The 24,040-nt window shown below is 41.6% G+C and overlaps 1 protein-coding gene and 1 long non-coding RNA gene across 2 annotated transcripts in view; one reads left to right on the top strand and one right to left on the bottom strand.

The window, feature by feature from the left end:
• The window catches only part of clybl (citrate lyase beta like), a 54,539-nt gene extending 47,545 nt beyond the window's left edge, over positions 1 to 6,994 (top strand). The window contains exons 4-6 of the mRNA XM_032530122.1: positions 4,799 to 4,900; positions 6,283 to 6,376; positions 6,569 to 6,994. Coding sequence (XP_032386013.1) covers positions 4,799 to 4,900; positions 6,283 to 6,376; positions 6,569 to 6,852 — 480 coding nt within the window. The 3' untranslated portion in view covers positions 6,853 to 6,994. The remainder of the gene's footprint in view (positions 1 to 4,798; positions 4,901 to 6,282; positions 6,377 to 6,568) is intronic.
• A 9,605-nt stretch (positions 6,995 to 16,599) lies between these two features.
• LOC116698326 (uncharacterized) lies at positions 16,600 to 17,161 on the bottom strand. Its single transcript, XR_004334184.1, has 2 exons — positions 16,966 to 17,161; positions 16,600 to 16,781 (listed from the first exon to the last, which is right to left on the bottom strand). It is a non-coding gene; the product is annotated as an uncharacterized LOC116698326 (long non-coding RNA).
• Positions 17,162 to 24,040: the final 6,879 nt, after the last annotated feature.

Raw genomic sequence — 24,040 nt, 5'->3', positions numbered from 1 at the left:
TCACCTCTGGTTGTGTTTTAAAAAACACAGTGCAGCTCTTCCACAAACTCATGAAGTAAGAGGAAACCACGGGAATCTTCAAAGCAATCATAACAAACTTTTCCATTTCCCAGTAAAAGTGGGAATCGATCCCTGTGGCAGGACTCAGGGACAGACAGAGTGTTTTTCTTGGCTGCTGCTCAAGAAACGGATGACATTTCTTCAGATTAGCTTCAGAAGCCCTATAGCTCTCTGTAACAACACAACGGTGCCTTTTGCCAGTGCTAAACTTACTGGAAACTGTCTTGAACAGTGTCCATTGTGGCTAAGAGTTAATTTAATTTAACTTAAAGCACTCAGCCAAACTGGTATCATGTATAAAAAAAAATATATGCCGCAAACATGCATGTGCATGAATCCATTACTCATGCACACCTTTGAATATTCTTGAATATTAAGTCGAAAGGCTATGTTGTCAGTTGTGTATGAGGAAGATCACATTGGCTTGTTTTGCAAATTCAAAAGCAAGTGAGAAAGCAAATCCAGTTGCCTTACACGTTGTTCTTAAAGATCTCCTGTCACGTCTCTGACTAAAAGTCTTCATACGTGTATCACAACCTGATAGACCAGATTTGAGGTAAAATATAACAAGCTTTTGCATTCTTACAAGGGATATTGATAATTGCACACAAACTGATAAACAATTGCAGTGCATTGCCCACTAATATAGTTCCCAATTGTTGTTTTTATCAATAGCAATTTGTCCATTCTAACTGGGTGTGTGCTCTGTTCAAGAGGTGTTTGTCTAGGTTTGGCCATCCCTCTGGCTTTCTATAAAGGGGCGCTGTACGGATGTCAGGTCCTTAAAGGTCAGGAGACAGTGACATCATTAATGCACGCCTTTCTGATCAGCTCCATATGGTTCCCTTAACAGGAGAAACCAGGTTACTGTCTGCCCATTTCACTGTTTGTGTTTGAATACAGTTAAAGGTGCTGTACTGAAGTACTTTTAGCTAAATACTTTATCTCTCTCTTTGCATACACTCAAGCTGTTTACCTGAGCCTTTTTTTATTTAAAGATTTTTTTATGGCGACTTTTCCACCTTTTAATGGACAGGACAGCTAGGTGAGAAAGGGGAGAGAGAGGCATAAACCTCCACGTAAATGTGCGCCTGCTCTACCAACTGAGCCAATCCGGCCACTACCTGAGCATTTTTTAAGCTTTTAAAATTGTGTCAGGCACATTCAGAAGTGTGTTCTGGTGATAACACAGGAGGAGACATTTAGATTATTTTAGAAAAGATAGAGGGTTGAAAGGAGGGTGACTTGTCTGGCTTTTCCCTCAGTGTTTCTACGCACGCACGCACAAACACACACACCCACACACACACACCACACACACACACACACACACACACACACACACACACACACTCTCTCTCATACATGGTCTTGGGGCAAGAGCAGGAAGTTTTTAACTAGTGGTTTTAATTAGAACACATCTATTTCCTGCTTCCCTTTCTTTCTTCCAAGTATAATTGCTGACAGGTGTTCACTAATTCTCTCCCTAAGCTCAGCCTTTTCTCCCTTTGCTACTTTTCCTCACTTAAGTCAATTTTATTCTGCATTCATTTTCCGTTTTTCTTTTTTGAAAAACATCCACTGTTATTAGTAATATTATTAGGCTGAAAATCACAGTCAGTCCGTTGGGAGCTATAAAATGATTAAGCAATTGCTTGCTTATGTATTTTTTTTGTCATACTAAAGCTTTGTTGCAAAAAACACTGAGTGTTCTGTAAATCTGTTTTTATATTGGATTTAAAGTGTGTTTGTCAGGGGGTTTCTGCATCAGCAGGTGCATGTGTGCTCCTGAAACAGTCTCTAGCTCTGGATAGGACATTCATACATTCATTCATTCATGTATGCTCAACTAATCTTGTCCCTCAAACTTTCTCTGTGTCTTCTTTACACAAGCTTTTCTGTGTGCGCATTCATACGTCTGCGTTGTAAGCGCATGTCTGATTTTCTCCACTCTTGTAAGGCAGCGCAGTAATTCCCTCACTTGTTTATTTTTCTCTCTTTTTTTATTGATATTAGCACAGGAACTTCCAGGCTGATTTGTCGCTAAAAGATGGACTTGCTTGTTTCTCTTTGTGTGGAAACCTTTAGCTCTGCCTTTCTCCTCTTCCCCCAGCCCTTGTGTGACTGACAGGCCTTATTGGGCTATAACAGGCGGAACTCCCTCCTTTGTCTGAGGACAATTCTCACACAGATTCGGAGCCGTGTGCATTCTTTGCCCACCACACTATTTGGTGTGCACTGGGACCGAAAGAATCGCACCCTGTCCCGCTCCTCCTCCTCTACTCCTCCTCCTGTCCCCTCCCCTCATCTCTTTCTCCGCTTCCCCTCTGTGAAATGAACACTTCAGCAAGCCGGAAACATTTAATCTGGCCCCCTTTTGAAGAAAATTAATTGAAACTTGTCCCACTATAGCCTCCTTTCTCTAGCTCTATCCCTCCCTCCTTCTCTTTTCATGATTGGGTGGTGAAATTGTCAGAGGGCTTGTTTGTAGCATGGCTTTGAATGGCAAGAAGAAGTGTTATTTTGTCTTTTTTCTTTCTTTTACTTTTTTTAAATTCAGTAGTGAATAACATCTCAAAGGGCCCTAGTTTTGAGAGCCATTGGCAGCTAATGGTTGCTGTATGCTCCAAAGGCACAATCGACAAGCATTATAGTACCTCTTATGCAGTGTAATAAATCAGGCCCTCAAAGGTGTATAATAGCTGAAGAGGAGAATACAGCAGGACAGAAACATGTAATCAGAGAGGCTGGGAGGCTCTTTAGCCAGCGGTGTGGCATTGCGCTGTCATTAGTTTTCCTTCAGCCGAATCCAAACAGCCTGCTTGGCTCGCCGTGGCCTTGTTAGGGTTTGCGTGGCACAGTGTCGTGGTGGTAATCTCTGTGTGTAATATCAGCCAGGTTTCGCCACAACGGGCCATATCTATCTACTTTCCTCTGTCACAGAAATAGGTTTATCTACACCCTCTTTTCACACTCCCTGATCGGACCCCCCCACCCCTTCCTGTGTTTGCGAAGGAGGGGGGATATTATGCTAAGCCCCCAGCGTTAGTTTTTATGTTACCATAGCAGCCCTGCTCCCACAGGGTTGTGACCTCAGATGATTACAGTACAAAGCCTATTGGGTCTTGAAAACCTCTTTGAAGATGAAAAGTCTTTGATGGTTTGTATTTATGCAAATCTCTCAGATATGATTTACCCAACTGAGATTGAATGGAGAGATGATTAAAATTGCCCCTATTTTTTATGAAATCCTTCAATGGAGGCCCACTCTTTCAGTTTTGAGAACAAGAGTGGTGAGTGCAAGCACTGGGGTTGTTTTGCTCTTCATTTAGAAAAATAGCAGTGCTCTACCTGAGGTTATTTATATCTGTCTTTTTCCTGGTGTGTCAAAGAGGGAGTGAGGAAAAAGGAGAGGAAGGAGGGACATGGAGTTAGATATTTCTACCCTGAGTTTTTACGCCTTCTTCTTTTCTCCCCCCCCCACCCCCTTTTTTTTTTGACTGGCTTTGAAAGGAAATATCTGACGGTGGGGGCTTTTGTGTGTTTCCAGATGATAGATTTTGGAATTTGGGCTACCCCACTGGCAGTCCAGGGCTAGCTGTGAACTGGTCTGTTGGAAAAAAATGTAAATGCTTTGGTCTTCAAAGAATTAAACTTGGTTTTAAAGCCTTACTTAGGTGAGCTTGCATATTAGCAGGAGCCGTGCAGAATAAAGGCCTCAGCAAAGTGTCACATCACAGTATGATTGTTGCTCAAGTCTCCCTGTTTCCTGCCATGGGGGGGGGGGGAAACAGAATAATGTAGGAGTAAAACACACTCAAAGACATCCCAAATCTTGTTTCTTCTCTCCTTTTCTGTATTTTGTTTCTTCTTTGGTTTGCCCTGTGTATGCATGTGCTTGTGTGTGCATGTGTGCATTTACATGTGCATACTCTCTCAGGGGAGCACATGCTGTAGTTGTGCGGATCCTGTGAAAGAAGGTAGAGCATAAGACTTCAGACGAAGGGGGAACCCTGGTGATATTGTAAAATATTTCATTTCACCCGCTTTTGTTGCTGCTCTCCTGTGCTCGCTCTCTCCGCTATTTGAACCCACATTGATGTGTTTTTGAGTAAGGACTGAAATGGGAACAGTGCAGGTAATAAAGGTGTCAAGATTCATACATAAGTGAGTTTTTGCACCTTAAGATTTCTTTTCTCTCCTCTCTGTCTCTTACCCCACAGTGGATTTTGAAAGATGTGTCATATCATTTACGTATTTTTACTGCTTAATATTTTCTTCTCCCAATTTTTAAATTTACTCTTGACTCAATAGCTCAGTATCTCAGTGTGTGTTTCCTGTTTTTCTCATTCATATAACTAATATTGCATTGATAAGTCCACCGAGGGTGGCAGCTGCATTTAACCACAATTTCTACAGAGGAGAGCAGACATGACTAGAACAAAAATACAGTAATAGAATTTTTATTTAAAGATCCGTGCATATTATCCACAATACAACAAATGGATTCAATCCCGATCATAAGTCTGAAAAGTATTTTCAAAACAGCGAATACTGTAGAGAACAGCAGCTGCACCACCACAGCACGGACATGTTATGAATGTGACGATGATGACTTTACAAAGTAGCGAGAACAAAATGAATTTATTGTGATTGTTTGGAGCTCTATTGTTTTCTATTTACAGATACTGGGGGTGTTGTTAATGAGTTGTGCATAAGATTGTCCCTGTGTGCTTAGTTTGTTGACAGGTTTCAGCACAACTTGAAAGGACGGGCACTGACAGAACCCATTCGTCTGGTCACCTTTGTGGAAACCGCTGTGGGCCTGCTTAATTTTAAGGTAAATTACAAACAATCTCCCCCCACCAAAAAAAAAACTGCCTGCGTAAGACATTTTGCTGTTTGGCCATTGTTCACTTTAGATTAAAGACTGCATCAGCGAGCAGAGCACTCCACGTGTCCAAAATGAAAGGGTTTCAAAGCTTTTGGACAGTCTCTCAAAATGAGCCTTTTTGTGTGTCCTTTTTCTCTGTCTGTCTGCGTGTGTGTCTCTATCCATCCCTTTCCAGATATGCAGACATTTTTTTAATTGGAGCTGTTTTAATATCATATGAAAAAAAGTTCTTAATGATATTTTGGCAAGCATCAAAGCAGTTCCTGTTATAGTACAGCACGACCTTCAGCTACATGGGGAAGAGGGCATGGTTTTGGGCATTTGGGGAGAAACAAGCTGTCCTTCCTTCTTTTGATTTGTCTTTTAGTTTCCCATCCATTATTCTGTGGCTGTGGTTGTCAGTGTGTACATGGGTGTGTTTTGATGGCAGGGGGTGCCTCTGTGTGCTTTCTTGAGAACACCCTGTATCTTTGCCCAGACTGAACCCCAGGTTACAAGCACGGAAACAAAAAAAATGCTGTGGCACAGCTAGTGGTGGAATTAATTTGGAGGCCAACAAAAGCCAGGAGACACAAGGCATTAATTCTTATTGTTTCACCACAGACAATCACATTCCAGATTTTTTCCTCCTCAGTCAATAATAATTGTGGCCAGTAATCTTGTCTTTGGACTTGTTATTAATAGACATTTTTCAGTACAGGTACATGTATTTCAATGCCATTTAAGAAAAAGAAAAAAAAGAAGGAAAAAAAACACTAACAAACACTCCTTCCGGATTTTCTAAAATGCAGTCTGTAATTTGCAAATATTAACATTTAAATCAGGAAATGTGGTTATAGAATGAGCAAAAAAAGGCCAAATCTGACCTGTCATTTAATGCCAGCTTTACGTACTTGACAGTATTTTAAGATAAACCTTTGAACTTCAGCCATGACTCATACAGAAATGTTTAAAATGGTACTCAAAAAGTATCTAGTGTAGATACTCATCACTAGCCAGGAGTATAAGAGATGCCTCATCAGCTTTTTGCTGTGTTGTTTTACTTTTATGTATGTGCAGTATGTGACCGCAACCGTTTGTGGGTTAGTACATTAGAATGAATTAAAAGTTAGGAATTGGTGTTGATGAATTTGTGTGTGAACATGCCAATTTTGGGCTGCATAAGAAACTCATAAATCTGGAATTTGTTTTGAACTACTGTTGGAATATTGGACTATTAATTAGATTTACACAGCAGCATTTGTGGTAACATATCAAACATTTCTCGCCCTTTTTACTCCTGTGTCACTTTAGTCAGCCTGTATTATACTAATATATATTCTCTCCAGGAGGTTTGTGAGGAAATCCGTCGACTTGCTCCCAACGCCGGTCTACACCATGACGGCGTAGTGTTTGGCTCTGATGACTTCTGTGCCAGCATAGGTAGCAATGACACCCTCTGCTTAACCTCCTCACTATTTCTTGTTCACAAGTGCTACTATCTCATTCTTTCTTTGTGGGTTTGTGGCAGAGAACATTTTATTGTAAAATATGCCTGTCTGTAAAAGCATGTCTCAGAGGTCAGCCTTTTTTGACCTATATGATGTGAATGTACACCTATGTTTTGTTCTCAAGGTGCCACACGGACTAAAGATGCCAGGGAGCTCCTTTATGCAAGGCAGAAGGTGGTTGTGACCACCAAAGCATTTGGTCTGCAGGCTATTGACCTGGTCTACATTGACTACAAAGATGTGGAGGGGCTGAGGCGACAGGCCAGAGAGGGAGCTCACATGGGCTTTACAGGTAAATTTTTGACCTATCTGGGTCTCAAATCTGCCCCTGGTCTCTTCAAGCTCAACATTTCTGTCCACCCCCAATACCTCGGATTTCTGCAGTTGTATCACATAATTTTGACTTAATGCTTTATGCGTTTCCCATACATTCTTCCCTCTTCTATATGGCACAATAACGGTCTTCCCTCAACTTCCTGTTACAAGCTGCATTCAGGCAATTCTACGTTTCATTTTTCACTCCTTCTATTCTTATGTTACTCAATCTTGCTCTTCATACAGTCCAAGTGGAAATAGGATTCATGAGTTGGTTGATAATTCTTATAAATTTTGGTTTAAAACAGTGGGAGGATTCAAACATCAACATGCTCTTATTGTTAATTGTAAGGCATCCCTCAAAATGGCCATTGTGTCTAAACTGGCTGCTTATTTGATTTTGATTTTTTTAGCACTTCAGATGCTGCTGAAGTGAATAGTGAAAAACACTGCCATCCTTAAATGCGTTTCTGACATTTCTGTTATGCCCACCATGAATTGTTTTGTGTCTTTGCAATTTGATGCGTACCTACTATTGTGCTAATGTGCATGTTTGTTATTAAAAGGGAGTAAAAGTAGCGGTAGCATCTATTTTAACAGCGCTGTGTGTGTGTGTGGTGTGTGTGTGTGTGTGTGTGTGTGTGTGTGTGTGTGTGTGTGTGTGTGTTGTGTGTGTGTGTGTGTGTGTGTGTGTGTGTGTGTGTGTGTGTTGTGTGTGTGTGTGTGTGTGTGTGTGTGTGGGTGTGTGTGTGTGTGTGTGTGTGTGTGTGTGTGTTGTGTGTGTGTGTGTGTGTGTGTGTGTTGTGTGTGTGTGTGTGTGTTGTCTGTAGCCAGGCAACTGTGTGTCCGTGTGTGTGTGTGTCCGCCCGCAGAGTGCATGTAACGGACCACAAAAGGCAGGAAAAGGCTTTTTCCAAAGTTATTCCGTATTTTTTTTGCTGCCCCGTTTTTATTCTGTTTTTCTCCCTTAAGACTGCTTTTTCCCAAATCTGAGTTTTTCCCTGTGGTCTGATAAATAAGTGTAATGGAGAAAAAAATAAGTAAAAAATCTCTAATATAAGTTTATTCTTACGTTGAATGTTTAGATCGTTTATCTTAAATGCGATATCATAAATGAAAACAGAACGTCGCAATAAGCCAGCTTTCACACTGGAAGAAAAGGAGAAAAAGGCTTTTACTTTTTGGGGTCTGTAGAATCCCAAGCACACTCCAAATTGCCTGGGCCAAAAGGCCGTTTCCTGCACTTCACTCATCAAAACTTTTGTAGGGAAACTTCTTCTGTTTTTAAAGTGATTATTTTTTATATGACCTCATTTTCCCCTATAACTCTCTCCTCTCTCTCTTTCTCTCTCCCTCCCCTCTGGTTCCCCCTCTCTCTCTCCTCCTCCTCTCCCCTCTCTCCTCTTCTCTCTCTTGTGGGGTGTGTTTTTTTCCCGGGTTTTAGATTATTTCAACAAAACTGTTTTTTTTTTGTTTAATCAAAGACTTTTTTTTTACAAATGGTAATCCCTAAAAGAAGTGGGGGTGTTGTTTAAGGGGGGGAAAAGGTAAATACTAGATAAAGCCCCGGGTTTAATGAATAATTTCAAATTTGAAAAGGGAAACCCAAAAACCTTCCCAAAGCCCTGGTTAGTGGCTTAAAAGGGCCAGGGGCCATTCGTATAACTTAGTTTACTTTTAAACTGGCCCGAGTTTGGTTAAGAATAATACGGTGGGGCCAAGGCCTCAAAACCGGTGCGGGAAAATTGCCCTTTTTGGCAGTACCTAACCGCATAAGCACCCTTTGGGGACAGTAAAGCACAAAAACTAAGGGTGAAACAAAAATTTTCCTGGTGTTCTTCTTACGGTCCAAGACGGGCCAAGGGCTTTTCTCCCTATCAAAATCTTTTTGGGGTAACAAATTTCCTTCATTTTGGGGATTAAATTTGGGTGCGGCTCTTTTCTTTATAACCCCCCTTGTTTTTGGGGCAGACCTTCGTGTTCTCAGGGGGTCCTTAAAGAAGGGTTTCCTCCAAAAAAAGGAAAAAATTTTCCCCAAAAAATACTCTTTTTTGTCAGGGACTGCTTTCACTCCCATCCACGGGACTCTCCCCCATCTTTTCCCGACGCCCTTTGCAAAATTCCAATCCCCCAAGGGATTCCAACCCCCGGGGCAGGTTTTGGAAATTGTGGGGTACGAATGAGGTTTTTAAAAAACCAAATGGTTTTAACGGGGGGGAAACCTGAGTCCCCCTTTTTCCTTTTTTTTTTCCTTTGGGCCCGTCATTCTCTGGTTTTTGCACCCCGGCGGCGGCGCACACACACACACCCACAAACCCACACCCCCACACCCCCACACACACACACCCCACCCCCAACACAACCACCCTTTCCCCTTTAAGCGGGGGCCAATTTTCGGGGGGAAAAACATCCTCCTGTCTTTAGCCCAAAAAACCAGGGGGCAGGGAGGGGAAACAGACTATTTTGGGCCCTCAATCTTCATAAAAATTCAACAACAACACACACCCCCAAAACACCCCACAAACACCCCCAACACACCCCCAACCACACACACACACACAAAAAAAAGATCCCCCGGGCGGGGCCCCGGGGGTCCCCCGCTGTTAGTCCAGAAGCCCCACAAAAAAATTTAGTTACGCTCTTTTCTTCCATAAAAAAACACCCTTCTGAATTCACTAAAGTCCCAAAAGGGTCTTTTTTTTTGTATGCCCCTATTTTTAAATTTTTATCTATTAATAGCCACCGGAATTGTTAAAGTTTTTTAACTAAAAGTGTTTTTTGTGTATGCCTGTGTGTTTTTTTGGATTAATTGGGTGAGTGAAACTGGATAAAACCCAGGGGGGTCTTCTCCCCCCCTTTTCCCCCCTCCCTCTCCTGTCCTCTCCTCCTTCCCCCTTTTCGCTCTCTTCCTCTCTTCGGGCAAATGTTTTCGCCCCGGGGGGCACCCCCCTGCGGGGCCCAACCTTGAAGGTTTTTTGGGTCCGACAGCGCAAACCCCAAAAGGGTTTCCTTTCCCTCCTGTGCTCCCGCTGAGCTGTCGGTTTTTCCACCAGACTTTTTCAAAACCCTTAACCCTTTAAATCACACAAGTTTGATCTAAAAATGTAAACACGGGATTATGTCGGGTTGGGGTTAGCCCCCATTTCCCTGTTAAGGAGTGGAGCGGGGGGGCGGGGGATTTGTCAACGGGACCTTAACTCCATGTTGGGGCTGGGCTTAAATTTGGATAATTTTAAAATTTCGGGAAAGGGTAGGGAACCCCCTGAAAGGCCTTTTTCAATAGAAATTGCACAGAAGAAAGGGTAAAATGCCCTCTTAAATTTTTACGCACAGAATATTTTTAGTAAGGGTTCCCAAAAAAACCATTAGTTGAACTTTGTTATAAATAAATACTTTGTTTACATGTATTGTCTTGTTTTTTTTGGGGTTTTCCCCTTGGGCAATTTTTAAAATGTTTCCCCTTGCTGAATTCTACTTAGGCTGTTCGGTTTTTTTCAATCATCCTCTTTCTTCTGTTTTTTGGACAATTTCCCTTTAGGGTCCCTAAAAAAGTCTTTTAAATTTTTTCGGGGAATTTTAAGCAGGGCCGCAACCGAAGGGAGCCCCTTAAATGTCCTTCAGGGTTCCCCGCGTCTTCTGGTCCGGTGCTGGCCCGGGGGACCCCAAACTAAGTGCCATACTGAACAAAAACCCCATTTGGTCTTTTTGTTTCCATGTTTCTCCCTATCTCTTTTGCCTCTCTTTTTGGTGTTCCCCCCCTCCCCCACGGGAACATCCCAAAGCTCCCTCCCTCCCCAATATTCAGATTTATGTTTTTATCCAAACAGCTGTTTGCTTAGCAGTTTCCATTAAAAAAAAAATTTTTTTTTGCACAAACGTTTTTTTTGGACAGCTCTGTGCCAACAAGTAAAAACATTGTTTTTTTTTTAGCATAAATGGCTCTTGTATTTAATTTTATTTGAATCCACAGCAAGCCTGCTGTTAGCATCAGAATATTTTACTTTCTTTCTCTGTGTGTGTGTTTGAATATGTGTGTTTGGTGGGGCGTAGGTAACCCGGGGTTATCCACCCAGGGAAATTTTCCAAACTGTGCGGGAAGAGTTCCCCCCGGGCCCAAGGAGGGCCCCAGGGGGCCAAAAGAGCTCATCTGCCTTTTGAACACCTAAAAAGGAGGGAAAAAACCGTTAAAAATCCCGGGCCAAAAGGAAAATCACTTTTTTTACAGTAAAAATCCTCTTTAAGGGAAAAGGAGTTTTTTTCTACAAATGGAAACCTTGGCCATACTGAGACAATTCATAATGAAACCTAAAAATGGGGGATTTAAAAAGGATTTGTAAAATTTGTTAAAAGGGCATTAAAAACCTGAAAATTTAAACAGATAATTAAAAAAGCACTTGAAAACTCTCTTAAAGTTTCTTTTTAAAATTTGGGTTTGCTTTGGGTTTTTTTTTGGTTCCTAAAACCCGAAAATTTTTTGGTTTTAGTCTTCAAACCCTTTTAAATTAGATTAATTCAACTTTTTGTCATTAAACCAGTACGGTTTAAAATCCCAAAAAAATGCAGTTTAGAGAGACCTTTCCGGGGCCCGCAGCTTTTTAAAAAGCCCCGCCACCAAATTCCTTTTAATTCTTAACAGAAAAAAGCTTTTTCCCAAAATCAGTTAAAAGGAAACCAAAACCTTTTCCAAACCCTTCTAAAAATCCTTAAAACATTTAGAAGAGGGGATAAATAGGGTATTTTAAAAAGGAAAAATTTTTCTAAATTGGGGTTTCTCCACCCTTTCACAATATTGTGCGTGTTGGGGAATGCCCGGGAGTCTTTTCCCTTTCCTCTGAGACCTGACTTTCCTTTTGGGTTCCCCTCTCACACCCCCTCTGTAGTTCCAAGAATAGTCCCCTTTTTGGGTTGCTCCCAGGACGAAGGACGGGGGGGTTTGGGGCCCCCAAATTAAAATGTACAATATTATTTTTCCAAATTTTGGTGATGGGGTTTGGGATCCTGTGTTTTAAACTCTGGGGGCTTTTCTCTAAAAGTAATCCCAAAATCTGCCCACACCTCCCCCGCCCTGGCCGGGCTCTCCTACTAACATCCCCCCGGGGGTTTCATATTCCTCCTCTCCCCCCCTCCTCTCTCTCGCTCTCTCCCCCGTTTGGTTTTTGGGGTGTGTTTTGGTGGGGGTGTGGTTTGTGTTTTTTTTTCCACGCCCGGGTTTCTTGAAAATTCTCCCCCCTCCACTATTTATTTGAAATTTCCCCCCCAACCCAAAAAAAATTGGCATTTTGTTTTTTTGTACATAATTTTACACCCCTGCATTTTTAAAAAGCTTTCCACCTGAGAAGTGCATTTCCCTCCCAACGTCTGGTCTAATTTTTCTTTTTCTGCTCTTTGCCCTTATTGAAACCCGGTTAAGGGGCGTTCAACTTCCGCGGCAGAAAGATTAAACAGGCCCTGGGTAAAGCATGCCCGAACATCATAATTTTTTCCGTCGTGGTCCCCGAAAAATAACCCCCCGGGGGTGGAAAAAACCGGGGGGAAACCCCGCAAATCTCAAACCTACAGAAGAGGGGGAAACCTGGAACTTTTTTCAGGTTTTCTTTAAAAAAATAGCTTTTTCAACCCTCATAAACTATGTTTCTGAAAATTAGGGGTGGTGGGAAGTTGGTATTTTTAATTTAATTTTTCTAAAAATTTTGGTTTAAATATTTTGATTAAATGATTTTTTTTTGGTTGGGCATTTGCAGAAAAGGGTCTTTTGCTGCGATGGTCCAGTTTTGTTTAGGATGATTTTGACAATAAAAGATCTGCACATACGATTAGCCCGCAAAATACCCTGCCCTCCCCGAGTGTTGACGCCTGTTTTTGCTCGTGGGGGAACTTTTTTGGCCCACATGCAGGGGTTTTGGGGCCAAACATGTCTTCCCAGTGTTTGTCCCCCAATTGGGGGGGCCCCACTCTCCTAGGCCTTTAGGGAAATCCTCTCCCATCTTCACGGTCCACCCAGTTTGGCGAAAGGGTAAAAAAACCAACAACCCCACTTTTTTGGGATCAATTAAATTGGGCCCCCCGTTTTTTCCGGGTAAAGGCCTCCCCCCGGCCCAGGGCCGGGGGGAACCCCAAACTAAAAGTCTTTCCTGCAAAAAAAAAACCCCCCCAAAAGGGGAATTTTGGGGTAAACGTTTGCGATTTGCTTTTTTGTTTTGTGGGCTCCTTAGAAAAGACAGGCAGCTCGCCCTTTGGCCCCCTTTGGCCTTTTGGCCCTTTGGGAAAAGGGGCTTTTGGTGTCAGCACCCCCTGCCCCAAAACACGGCAAACATACTTCACTGCTGCGGCAGAAACCCTTTCCCGACACCACTTAACCAAAAGAAAAACCCTTGGCATTTTCAGCTTTTTGGTTTCCAGATTAGTTTTCACGGGGTTTTTTTGGGGTTTTTTTTTTTTTTCAAACCCTTCAAAAAAAAAAAAAAAAAACCCCATTTCCCACTTAATAAAATAAACTCTTTAAACAATTTCAGTAAAGTCGTTTGTCAGCTGCCCAAGAAAAAAAGTCCCAAGGGGTTTTCTGGGGGACGCGTTGTGAAGCTGATTTCCAAAACGTGAAGTGGGTGTGATTTTCGAGTGAAACAGATTAGTGGCCATGTTGCCCCAGCCGACCAGGACCGAGGCTTTGTCTCTCTGACTGTGGATGGGAGGAAAATTGGGGGGTGTTGAATGGTTAATAGTGCCATTGGTGACCATGGTAATGAAAGGCACCATACCTCCCCTACCCCACCTCATCCACCATCTCTCTCTCTCTCCTCTCTCCCTCTCTCCCCCTCTCTCTCCCCCTCTCTCTCCTCTCTCCGCCTCTTTCTTTCTCTCTCTCCTCTCTCTCTCTCTCCTCCTTCTCCCCTCTCCCTTCCCTCTCCTCTCTCCTCTCTCTCTCTTTGTACTGTATGATCTATTATGCCCCTGGGGCATGATTGTGGTCTGTGCCAGGCCAGACAAAAAAGATTGAAACCACTCCTGCGCCCAGCCAAAGACCCGAACAGTAAGCTGTCTCTTTGGCATTTGGCCACATATTACCCTCACCTCTGGTTCACTTTTTCTGTCAGAAATTCACATTCAGCTTGCTTGTTTGTTTTCACCCAATCTATCATTGTACCCTGAGATTGGTGGACAGAACCAATATTATATATTAATTTATTGAAAGAATAGAGAAACATTATTTGGTTGGATCCATTTTTGCGAGGCTCTACGGGTCTTTAAAAATAGATGTCGGACAAGCTGCATCTCCAACTTGATACTCAGTATGATATATAAAAGAGGTGTTTCTCTGACTTGTCAGTTATAGAATGTGTAGATTGTGAGTAGCCTGTAGAACTACGTTTGCATAAGTAGTTCTACTTCTAATTGCTTAAATCATATTGTATCTTATTTTGGGGTCATGTCATTGTGTATGTCATAAACGGGTTATGCAAAGGATTTTGATCAAACTTTGAAACACTTTAACATCGATATTTTTAACGTTCATTCATTTGTCATTTGTTGTAGCTAAATTGTGTTCTAATCCCATCTGAAATAAAGTGCAGTCAAAATTCTCGAAACAAATGTACAAATAAAGAGCTGTTTGACAACTTGATTTAAAAGGTGATGCTAATTATTATCAATAAATGTTCAAATTAAAGAAGGTTGTCAGTGTATATTTGGGTGTTTTCTTCAGATTAATTAAAACATTTTCAGCTTTAAGATGGAATTTTGAAAGTTTTGTCCACTCAAATGTTGAATGAAACAGCTTTGACTGTCCTTATTGAGCCAGTAGGACAACATAATAGGCTGCAGAAAGTCATTAGACACATGTGCAGCATTTGGAGTTGAACTGACGTCAGTGACTTCAGTGGCGAAGGAGGCCAGTGTGATGGGACAACTTGGCTTTTCCGCTTTGCTCTGCACCAACAGGTGTCCCCACAGACAGGAAGGAGCATCTCTAAGCAGAGGAAGCAGCGCAGGGCATCATGCAGAGACGGGGAAAAAGGGCAACTCTTCTTTGGAGGATCAGGAAATAATGTGGACTGTTTATAATCTAACAAAACAGAATCATAATGCTCTTAGGTGATATCTCCACTTACTTTCTCAGCCCTCCCCCTCTCTGACTGAAGACAAAACCAAGGATGTCCTTTTAGTCTTCATAGAGCTCATTTTGCTCAGCTTTCATTGGACCTTATCAACTTTGGAGTTCAATAACATTTTGGAATGAAAAAGCAACAAGAAGAAAAAGATTGTAGTGACATCACTGCAGATGCATCCCTGTCTGCGTCCGCTGTGTAATGCTACATGACATTTCTATTATGTGTGGAACTGATATAATCTTCACAGTCCGCTCCGCAGTTTTATTTAAATACATCTCTCTGGTATTCCCTGAGAGAGTAAATTACAATTAACACGATTATAACCTCACAAAAATGGTGACGGGAATCAATTAGGCTGCGAGCAGTATTTCATAGCCCGGTAATGTGTTGGTCGAGATTGCTTTCATAAATTATGAGGGACATCGCAGGCGGAGAAAATGCATGTATGCAAAACACTGTCAGAGGAAAATTAAAACGAAATGTTTTACATATTTTTCCATTAATCTAAATGGGACCCGTGTGGCAAAGATGGTTTTATTCTAATTCCCCGCCCGGGGATGCCCAAATAATGACTTGATGTTTTAATAGACTTCTAATGACAATATATGACAACGTAATTGCAGTAAAAGATTATTCCCAAGCAATAAAATATCTCGTTATTGTAGCTTCAGCACAGTTTGAGAAGTGTGAACCTATTAGCAAAAATGTCTTGAAATGTAACGAGTGCAGAGCTGATCAACATAAAAAATTTAGTTTGAGCTAATTAACTCTATTTCGATATTTAATTTACATTGTGACAGAACGATTACAGTCACTTCATAATTTTCAGGATATCCCAGCCCTGAGGCAGACGACAAAACGTTGTTTCTAATAATCAATTATTGCTTTCAATAATAATAATAATAATAATAATAAGGATAATGAAACGGATTTAAATCAGAATAGAAATGAGTTCGTTTACTTTCTTTTGAGAGAGGCATTCTCGGTTTGTAGAATTTCAAATAATACAGCTGCATGGATCTGATTGCACCCTGGCAATTTAAGACAAATGATATAATAATAGTGCAAATAAAAGGCCGATTAATTGAAAAGCACCATTTGGTAATACAATCGTAAAACCTTTACTTATGTTGATCTTGTTTTGGTCATTTTCAATCACATAATGCAAGGCTTTCAGGGTTTTCATTCAGTATTATCTGCTACTTTATTCTGGATGTAAACGCACGTTCGCAGAATATTTGTTCGATATTCGAAAAAGCAGTCCCTCTCTTTTATTTCTCAACCAAAGACAGGCGCTTGTCCAGCCTCTTTTTTCTTTTCTTTTTACCAGTGCGTTTGCATGATATGAAATTCACAGTTCTGCCTGAGTGGTCAGGCACATGTGGACCATTACTAACTTCATTTGAGCAGACCTTTTGTCAAAGTGTCCCCGTCAGCAAGGCAGTCCGAGGGGACAGGCCGGCTGGCAGGATTCGGGATCACAGATGCATAACTTTTTTTCCCCACCTTGTATTTGAAACATACATCTTTTTTGATGCAGTAGCCTACCACAAACACACCCACAATAGGCCTCATGTGAAGATAAATAGTAATTGTCTAAACAAAATACATTTTAACTAGGCTACAATTGATTTCAGGCTATTCGTGGGATTTTATTTACCACTGTAGGTCAAACTTAGTCAATAATTAACACATCAGACAGGTATAAATGGCATGGCGCTGTATAGTTGCAGCCCACCTGCAATAGGTCTCTCCTAAAGGTGACGGGCGGGGAGGCGTCTGGTTGTGTAATTTAAGCCACCACGCAGGCCTCAGTGTTTCAAGCCTTCTTTATGTTTCTTGCTGAGTTTAGTTCTTAGAGATCCGTGTTAAAGTCCAGGCTGCCCGGGGAGTGTTTACCTGGCCGGTTAATATCATCTGGAGTTGGTAAAGAAAAGTAATGTAACCGAAATTAAACCGGCTTCATGGCAACGTCTTACCCTCAGACGTGATGTCTCCTGCAAGCAAATTAGATGTTGTCCCACAAAAAAGTAGTTAAATTCTAGTCTGATTTAATTTTTTAAAGGGAGGTAAAAAAATAAAAAAAATAAGGTGACTTTACCTTCCTCCTCAGCCCTCCTCCTGGCCTGACTCCCCCCAGACTCCCTTCTCCTTAACGGGCTCAGATCAAAGGCTGCGCGGCCCCGGCGGAGACCACTAAAACCCGCCCGCGCTTTGTCTGCTGTTGCCAGGAGTGAGGAAGGGTGTCGGGGGGGGGAGTGGGGAGTGGAGGGGCTGGCATGGAAATGAGACTCGTTACAGAGCCACAAAAAAGTCCCTGCAACTTTTTTCGTTTTGTACCTCAAAAGGCCATCCGTCGTCATATCTCAACTCTCTCAAGTTCCCTTGAATGTCCGACTTAAACTTCACTGCGAGTTTCTTATTTCCTACTTTGTATCACGTGGGTGACAGCAGCACTTCTGCATTTTACTGTAAGAGTACAAACAAAGACCTGTCATATATGTCAGAATGTAATTATTTCTGATGCACAGCTTAAATCAAAGGGGATGGATGTAGGCTATGTGTGAAGGAGTTTGTGGCGTTAAACACACGCGTTTATGTCACAATGAACGTACTTCAATTGAATGCAATCGTTACATTATTATACACCTACATACACTTGCTAGTGAGTCTTGTTTGTTTTGTTTTTCTTTGTTGTCCCGGAACGCACCAGACAAGACAGACCAATAGAAAGTTTACGCGACCGACACAGACGGTTTAAGGGAGAAAACAAAGTAACAGCACCTCATAAAATGAACATGTCTGCGGAGGTCTGTGGCCATACAGACATGAACGGAGATCAGGTCTCACACCTGCCTCGAGCACCTACTTAGGCAGTAAAACGTTAAGCCAGTGCCAAATAAGCGATGGCTTCCCTATTTTTCTCCTTTTGAAATGTGATGAAACAATCTTGGGAACAACCTCTCCTGTCGGGGGATTCGACTGGGAAACATTGTAACTTTCTTTTCTGCAAATATCCGGTACATGAGTACGCACTGATGCACGTCTGACCCAGCACTGCTCTCTTTGTTCTACCGTGTTTACCTGGACGGTATCAATATCTGAGCATCTTCCATAAACGTTTCACTTTCACTGTATTGAACATCCCAATTTGTTTTAGTCGATTCATAGATGTTTGTAGAGAAAATGATGCGAAACACCACGACTTTGTTGGGGCATTCAGAACTTTTGATGCAGGCAATTTAAAGTTCATAACCAAAATATAAAATGTATACTGTGCCTCTTCAAGGTATTTGTGCCTCGTTAGAAGTAATGCCAACTGTCTTTTGCGAATTCAAAGGTTGATAAAATAGATGATAATTTCCCATGTCTCTGCACAATCGAAAACCAAGCTTTTGATCTGCACCGTCCCCCTCTCCATCTCTCTCTCTCTCTCTCTCTCTCTCTCTCTCTCTCTCTCTCCTCTCTCTCTCTCTCTCTCTCCATATCTGTCTCTGTGTGCCGTTGAGCAGGTGGAGGCCGCGCACCTGCACACACAGCTGCGCGCACCTTGTTATTGCTGCCGCTGCTTGACGCACAGATGAGCGCAGCACACAGCCAACAACACAATCCCAACAATACCAACCAATACAAACCTCTCTGGTGCCACAGCTCACAGCCTCAGCGTGTTCCACTTTCTTTTTGTGGAGGGACAACAAGACAGTTACTATTTATATGAAGGGTTTGGGGTAATTATCAGAAATTTCTATCTAAACAAAATCGCAAACAATATACTGTGTGTATATATATATATATATATTTTTTTTTTTCTTCATTTTTATCTTCCATTAGGCCTAAACATGATACAAGCGGGACGAGGATGTATATATCCCAGCCGTCTCGCATGTTTGTCATGCTCCGGACTTCCACATGACACCATCTAATCCAATTAAACACGATAACCCCGGACTCACGTATTATTCTCTTCTTTTTCCCTCAAGTTGCTGACAAGCACTCTTGGTTTTGTGTGTGTGTGTGTGAGAGAGAGAGAGAGAGAGAGGGAGAGAGTCAAGAGCCCTCTCTTAATCCTAGGCACGACTAGGAGTGATTGAAAAGTGAAAGAAACCCTTCATTGGTCCTCGAGCTGGATGGTGTTTTCTTTGTGCAGTACTCTGGCTTTTTGTTTAGTACGGCCATCATGCTTAGCAGTCCATTCTTTCAGGTCTTTAAAGGGAAATCACGTCCGCTGAGCTGGTGACAGTTATTAGTTTGTATCAGAGAAGATTGTAGGCCTACTTTATGGAAACAAGAAATCGTCCCAAGTGAATTCATTATCTTTAAATAGTGAAGAACGTGTTGTAATCCAAACAGGCTGCTAATTGGGATTTAGGAAACAATTACACTCATTTTTGTTCAATTACAGTGTGCCTAATTAATCGTTTGTTTAAATGGTTTAGGCAGATTAAAAAAATAATTATGACATAACTTTCAATCCATACTTTAACCCCCCCCCCCCCCCCCAACACTCTCTCGCATAAAAACATAAAAAGTGTTCAGTGCAACATCTGGGATAAATGACAGTTATGGTAAACAACATTTCGAGTTAAAATTTCCACTGCAGATCACAAAACAACACAAAGCCCTTAAAATACAAGAAATGAAATAAATTACAGATGTCATGTAAAGTTGTATTCTGTTCTTTTTGAAATGTCATATATTCGTAATTAGAAAAAAGTTTCTGAGGAAAAAGGCGACATGGTTCCATAAAGCCGATATAACATATTGTAGGTGTTGCAAAATGACAGGTAATTGACATTAATCCGCTCTCTCTGAGACTCAGGGGGGGTCTAAAGCAAATGGGGATACGGTTAATGAAGCACCACTTGCCCTTTGAATCTCGGTCACAGTGTGCAGCGGGGAAGTTTTGTGAAACTTCATTCGTCTAACATACTTTACGGCCATGCATCATACAATATGACAAAGAGACATACAGTTTAGCAATGATTGCAAATGTTCGATTGTTGGAGCGTTACAGTTAAAAAAAAAAAAAAAAAAACAGCTCAGAAGAGGATTAGCTCAGGAATAACTAACTTTTTAAGTGATGACTTAGTTTACTGTTCTGTTTCTATGACATCCCATCGGCGTTATAAAAGTGATGCTTGCCTAACTGGCTCTAGTAATGCGCCATTACCTATACCCTTTCAGCGTTCCTGCAACCACAAGGTTGTTATTATGCTTATTATAATTCATATTGGGAGTCTTCTCTATAGGAGCTGTGACAGACAGACAGAGGCCAGGTGGGAGAGGTAGACTTTGAGCGTAAGAAGTCGCACCTCTCCTCTCCATGCGCACGCCGCTCGATGCTACATGGGCCTGCGTAATGAGGGCACCTACGGGGCCCTCCTGGATGGAGAGGTGTCCTAACCTCGCCACGGCCGGTCAGGATTGAAGCACCGACACCTGCGCTGACACCCCCTCTCCCCCTCCTCCTGGTTCCCCCCGGGCAGCGCCTGTCACAGCCCCCGTCACTGAGAGTTCATACTCCGCGCACAACTTTTGACAATGATAATGATGTGCATGGTGATGCTGAAAATCTAAGGAGGGGCCGTAGTAGGGAAATAAGGACTCTCCGTGTTTGTACAGGGGAGGGGCCGTTGCATTTCTCCTCAGGACCAATTCACTTCTGAACTGATGAATGCACAATCTGCTGGCTGGTCTTCTCACAATCTAAAGAGCAATTATGTTCAAATGTCTGCTAATAAAATGTAAAATAAATAAATAAATAAAGTAATTAATTATAATAATCTATTAAAACTAAGAAAATTAGTTTATTCAGCACTGGACATTGATAATGATGTGTTAAATGCGCCTTAAGAGTTGCATCTTATGTTCTTAGATTTTGGGCAAACGATCAGTCCTGTTAATAAAATATCGGCATCTCTCAAGGTTTAGTGTCACTAAGATGGATAAGCTTTGATAGTTTGTGAAATATACTGTCATTTACCATGGCAAGTGTCTAGGAAGGGCCAAAAGGTGCCCATCCCCAATGGAGCTGGCCTAATTATACAATTAGTCTTGTGATTGGGACAGTCCAGAGCTAAGTGTCCTGTGGGACAACCAGACACATTATGGCTGTCATCAGTATCTTCACAGCAAGCAAAAGAGCTTGGCCTTATAAGTGTGCTGCTTAAGTCTTTAGATGAGGTGGAGGGTTGTTAAGTCTTTGGTTCAACATGTTTCACATTCCTGTGTCTTAAGATAGAATTTCTTGAACACCAGTAAGGGCTAAACATCTTTTCTTAAGTATACAATGCAACCAAGGGACGGGAAAGTGGATGGTGAGCTGTTTCTTGGACACCATTAATACCATAGGTCATCTTGGTATCCAATCATTTATGTCTTAAGCCTCATCTGGGGCCTCAGCGGACCAACATTTCATCTCTTTGAAGCCATCGGTCAGATGGAGACCCCCATTTCTCAATCTCATTGCCCATCCAGCCATATATCCTTTCTGGCTTATCCCTGGTCAGTTGAAAACATCAAGCCACCACAATTTCTTTTGCCCATCCAGAGCCATATCTTTCTTTTCCAAACCCAAGGCTGTTAAAGAGAATGGGTGTGAGGCTTGTGATGTTTGGCATCCACGCAGACACCTCCATGAAGTCAGAGGGAGGTCCAGGCTCTGCATGGCTGAGGAGGCAGTGGTGCCTCCACATTGGATCCTTTACTGCTTGTGCACTGGCTTATCACATTGGATTAGAGCTCCTACACTGAGACTAGAAGCTGAGGATGAATGGTAACCAACTTCACCAGTTTGCTCATGATGAACGCAACTATGTGAAGATGTCCCTACGTAGAACAGTAGTCAAACCCTTATCTGCTGTTGGCACAGATGACCGTTTGTCTTTTTTTTATTACCAAGACTGATTCTTGTCTGCTCATGTTCCCTTTCTCCTTACCTGGACATAACCCTCTCCCTTTTCTTCTAACTCCTTTCCAAGGATGCCCCTTCTCCCCAGCTGTGATTCCCCCACTCTAAATGCTGACCTTTTCTGCAATAAAACCAGATGCATTCAGGAACCGCCATCTGACATTGCACTAGTGATAGTTCTGCACAAATCTAGTGTTGATACCGATCTTCGCCCATAATGGAAAAGTAATGGTAAGAAAGAAGAACCAAAGAAATGGGGGTGGATTAAAATTGTGGACTGGCACTGTGCCTTTAAAATCATTCTTGATCAATCATAGATAGGTTTTTGAGATATGTTAGGTTGGAATTAAAGGGAGATGCATAGATTTGAATTTGATTCGTGTGGATCATAGTGGTGAAAGTAATCCCTTACATATAAAGAAATACGTCAATCTGGTATTTTTGTCAGTTTATAAGCATGTCGTCAATAACAACATATGGAATATAAGCTATATTATGGAGTGCATATCATGCACATTTTCATTTGCCTCTATACTCTAAAAAAAGCCTTAACAATAAAAAATGCTCACTTTAAGCGACACTGAGTCAGAGTCATACTGACTGTTCTTCATGTGCCAGAGATGAAGCTGTTTCTTTTGGTTCAGTCTAAAGTACCTCGTAAGCAGTATCATCCCTAGGCACAAATCAAAATATCCTACACTAAAATGTCCATCTGCTTCTCTTTGATAGATATAGTTTAGCATTTCCCTCCACCCGTCAGCCCTAGTTTCCAAGTAGGCTGAAACCTACATCCTGCATTTAGAGGCTTTTAGGAAAGCCCTGTCATTCAATAAGAGACTACTGGGGCAGCATGCTCATGCTTATCTGCACTTTAGTGTCTATTTTCTGGCCGGTGGACTATATGAGGGCCAGGTAGCAGGGCCTGGCTCATGTGGTTGTCCGTGGACGACCTTGCTCTCCTCACCTACTGCCTTGGAGTGGCTCCCAGTCCTGGGATGGGGCTTTGGACCGGCACCAAGTCTCTACCCCCACAGATGTTACTGAGCCACCAGATATTATGTCAGTTTCTGAGTGATGTATTATGCTCCTCTGAATAGCAGTGCATGACTGCAAAGTAGCTTTGCTACATGTGACAACAAAGAAAATCAGTAAAGTAGCCCCATCCCAAAAAGATTTATTCAAAAAGGTTTTCACTGTGGCTCTATGTGTGGTAAACTGATTTGTCAACTCATTGGGACATTTTCTTTTTTTAGAAGGAACTGGTTCTATTTTAAATAGTACAAATAAAATACTTATTTTAATGTCAGAATTATACTAAATAATTCAAGTCGCCTCAGTAAATATTATATCCATAATCTCACACAAAAAGCACATCATTTATTAGTGCCATTGCAAATGTAGACATTTAAAAGGCCAGCCTTATGGCACCTGCTATTGCAATTTTCCAAATAATTTGTCCTTAAATTTCTTTCTGGTCAGCAAGGTATTTCCTGTTATCTTTAATTTATTTTTACCCTTTTGTGCTATTTAATTTCTTTTACATTTAAAACACAAATGAACTCATGAGACATATTCCAGTTATACTTTGACTTGAAACATTCTATTTTTAATATACAATAATTTAAGGAAAAACTATGAACTTTGAAATTGGGTCTCACTAACAGAGGAACAATGCTCAGCTGTTGTGACCGTTGATATGCTATATCTCAGTGCCACTTGAGCTTGAGATGGAAGGGGAAAAACAACACTGTCAGAGCAAGAATACAGCAATTTGCTTCACAACACACAGCGTTCTCTGCAGGTTATGGTTGTATTTAATTGTAGAAGTTACTAAGACATACACTACTGGTCAAACATTTAGGTTTACTTACAGATTTTTATACCACTCTATTATAGACAAAAGACCAGCTGATCTGGCTGATCTTTAATGCAATATCTACAATGCCCATTATCAGTAACCATTCCTCCAATGTTCCAAAGGCACATTCTGTTGACTAATCTGATATCATTTAAAAAAACTAACTACAAAAATATTGGAGAACCCTTTTACAATTATGTAAGCCCATAATGTAATCTGAAAACTGCTGCCCTGGTTAAAAAACAACAACAATGCTGCTGATCTCAGCTGGTATTCTGTCTATAATGGATTTCAATTTTAAATTTCTAAGTGACCCCAAACTTTTGACCGGTAGTGTGTGTTGCTCCATATACAGGCTAAACATATGACATTCAGTAAAAACACAAAAATCATGATGTGCTCACTTGG

This window comes from Etheostoma spectabile, chromosome 11, assembly GCF_008692095.1.
Source record: "Etheostoma spectabile isolate EspeVRDwgs_2016 chromosome 11, UIUC_Espe_1.0, whole genome shotgun sequence".
In the NCBI taxonomy this organism is placed as follows: domain Eukaryota; kingdom Metazoa; phylum Chordata; class Actinopteri; order Perciformes; family Percidae; genus Etheostoma; species Etheostoma spectabile.
Note: the sequence above shows the minus strand (reverse complement) of the source record. Positions and strands in the feature narration are given on the sequence as shown.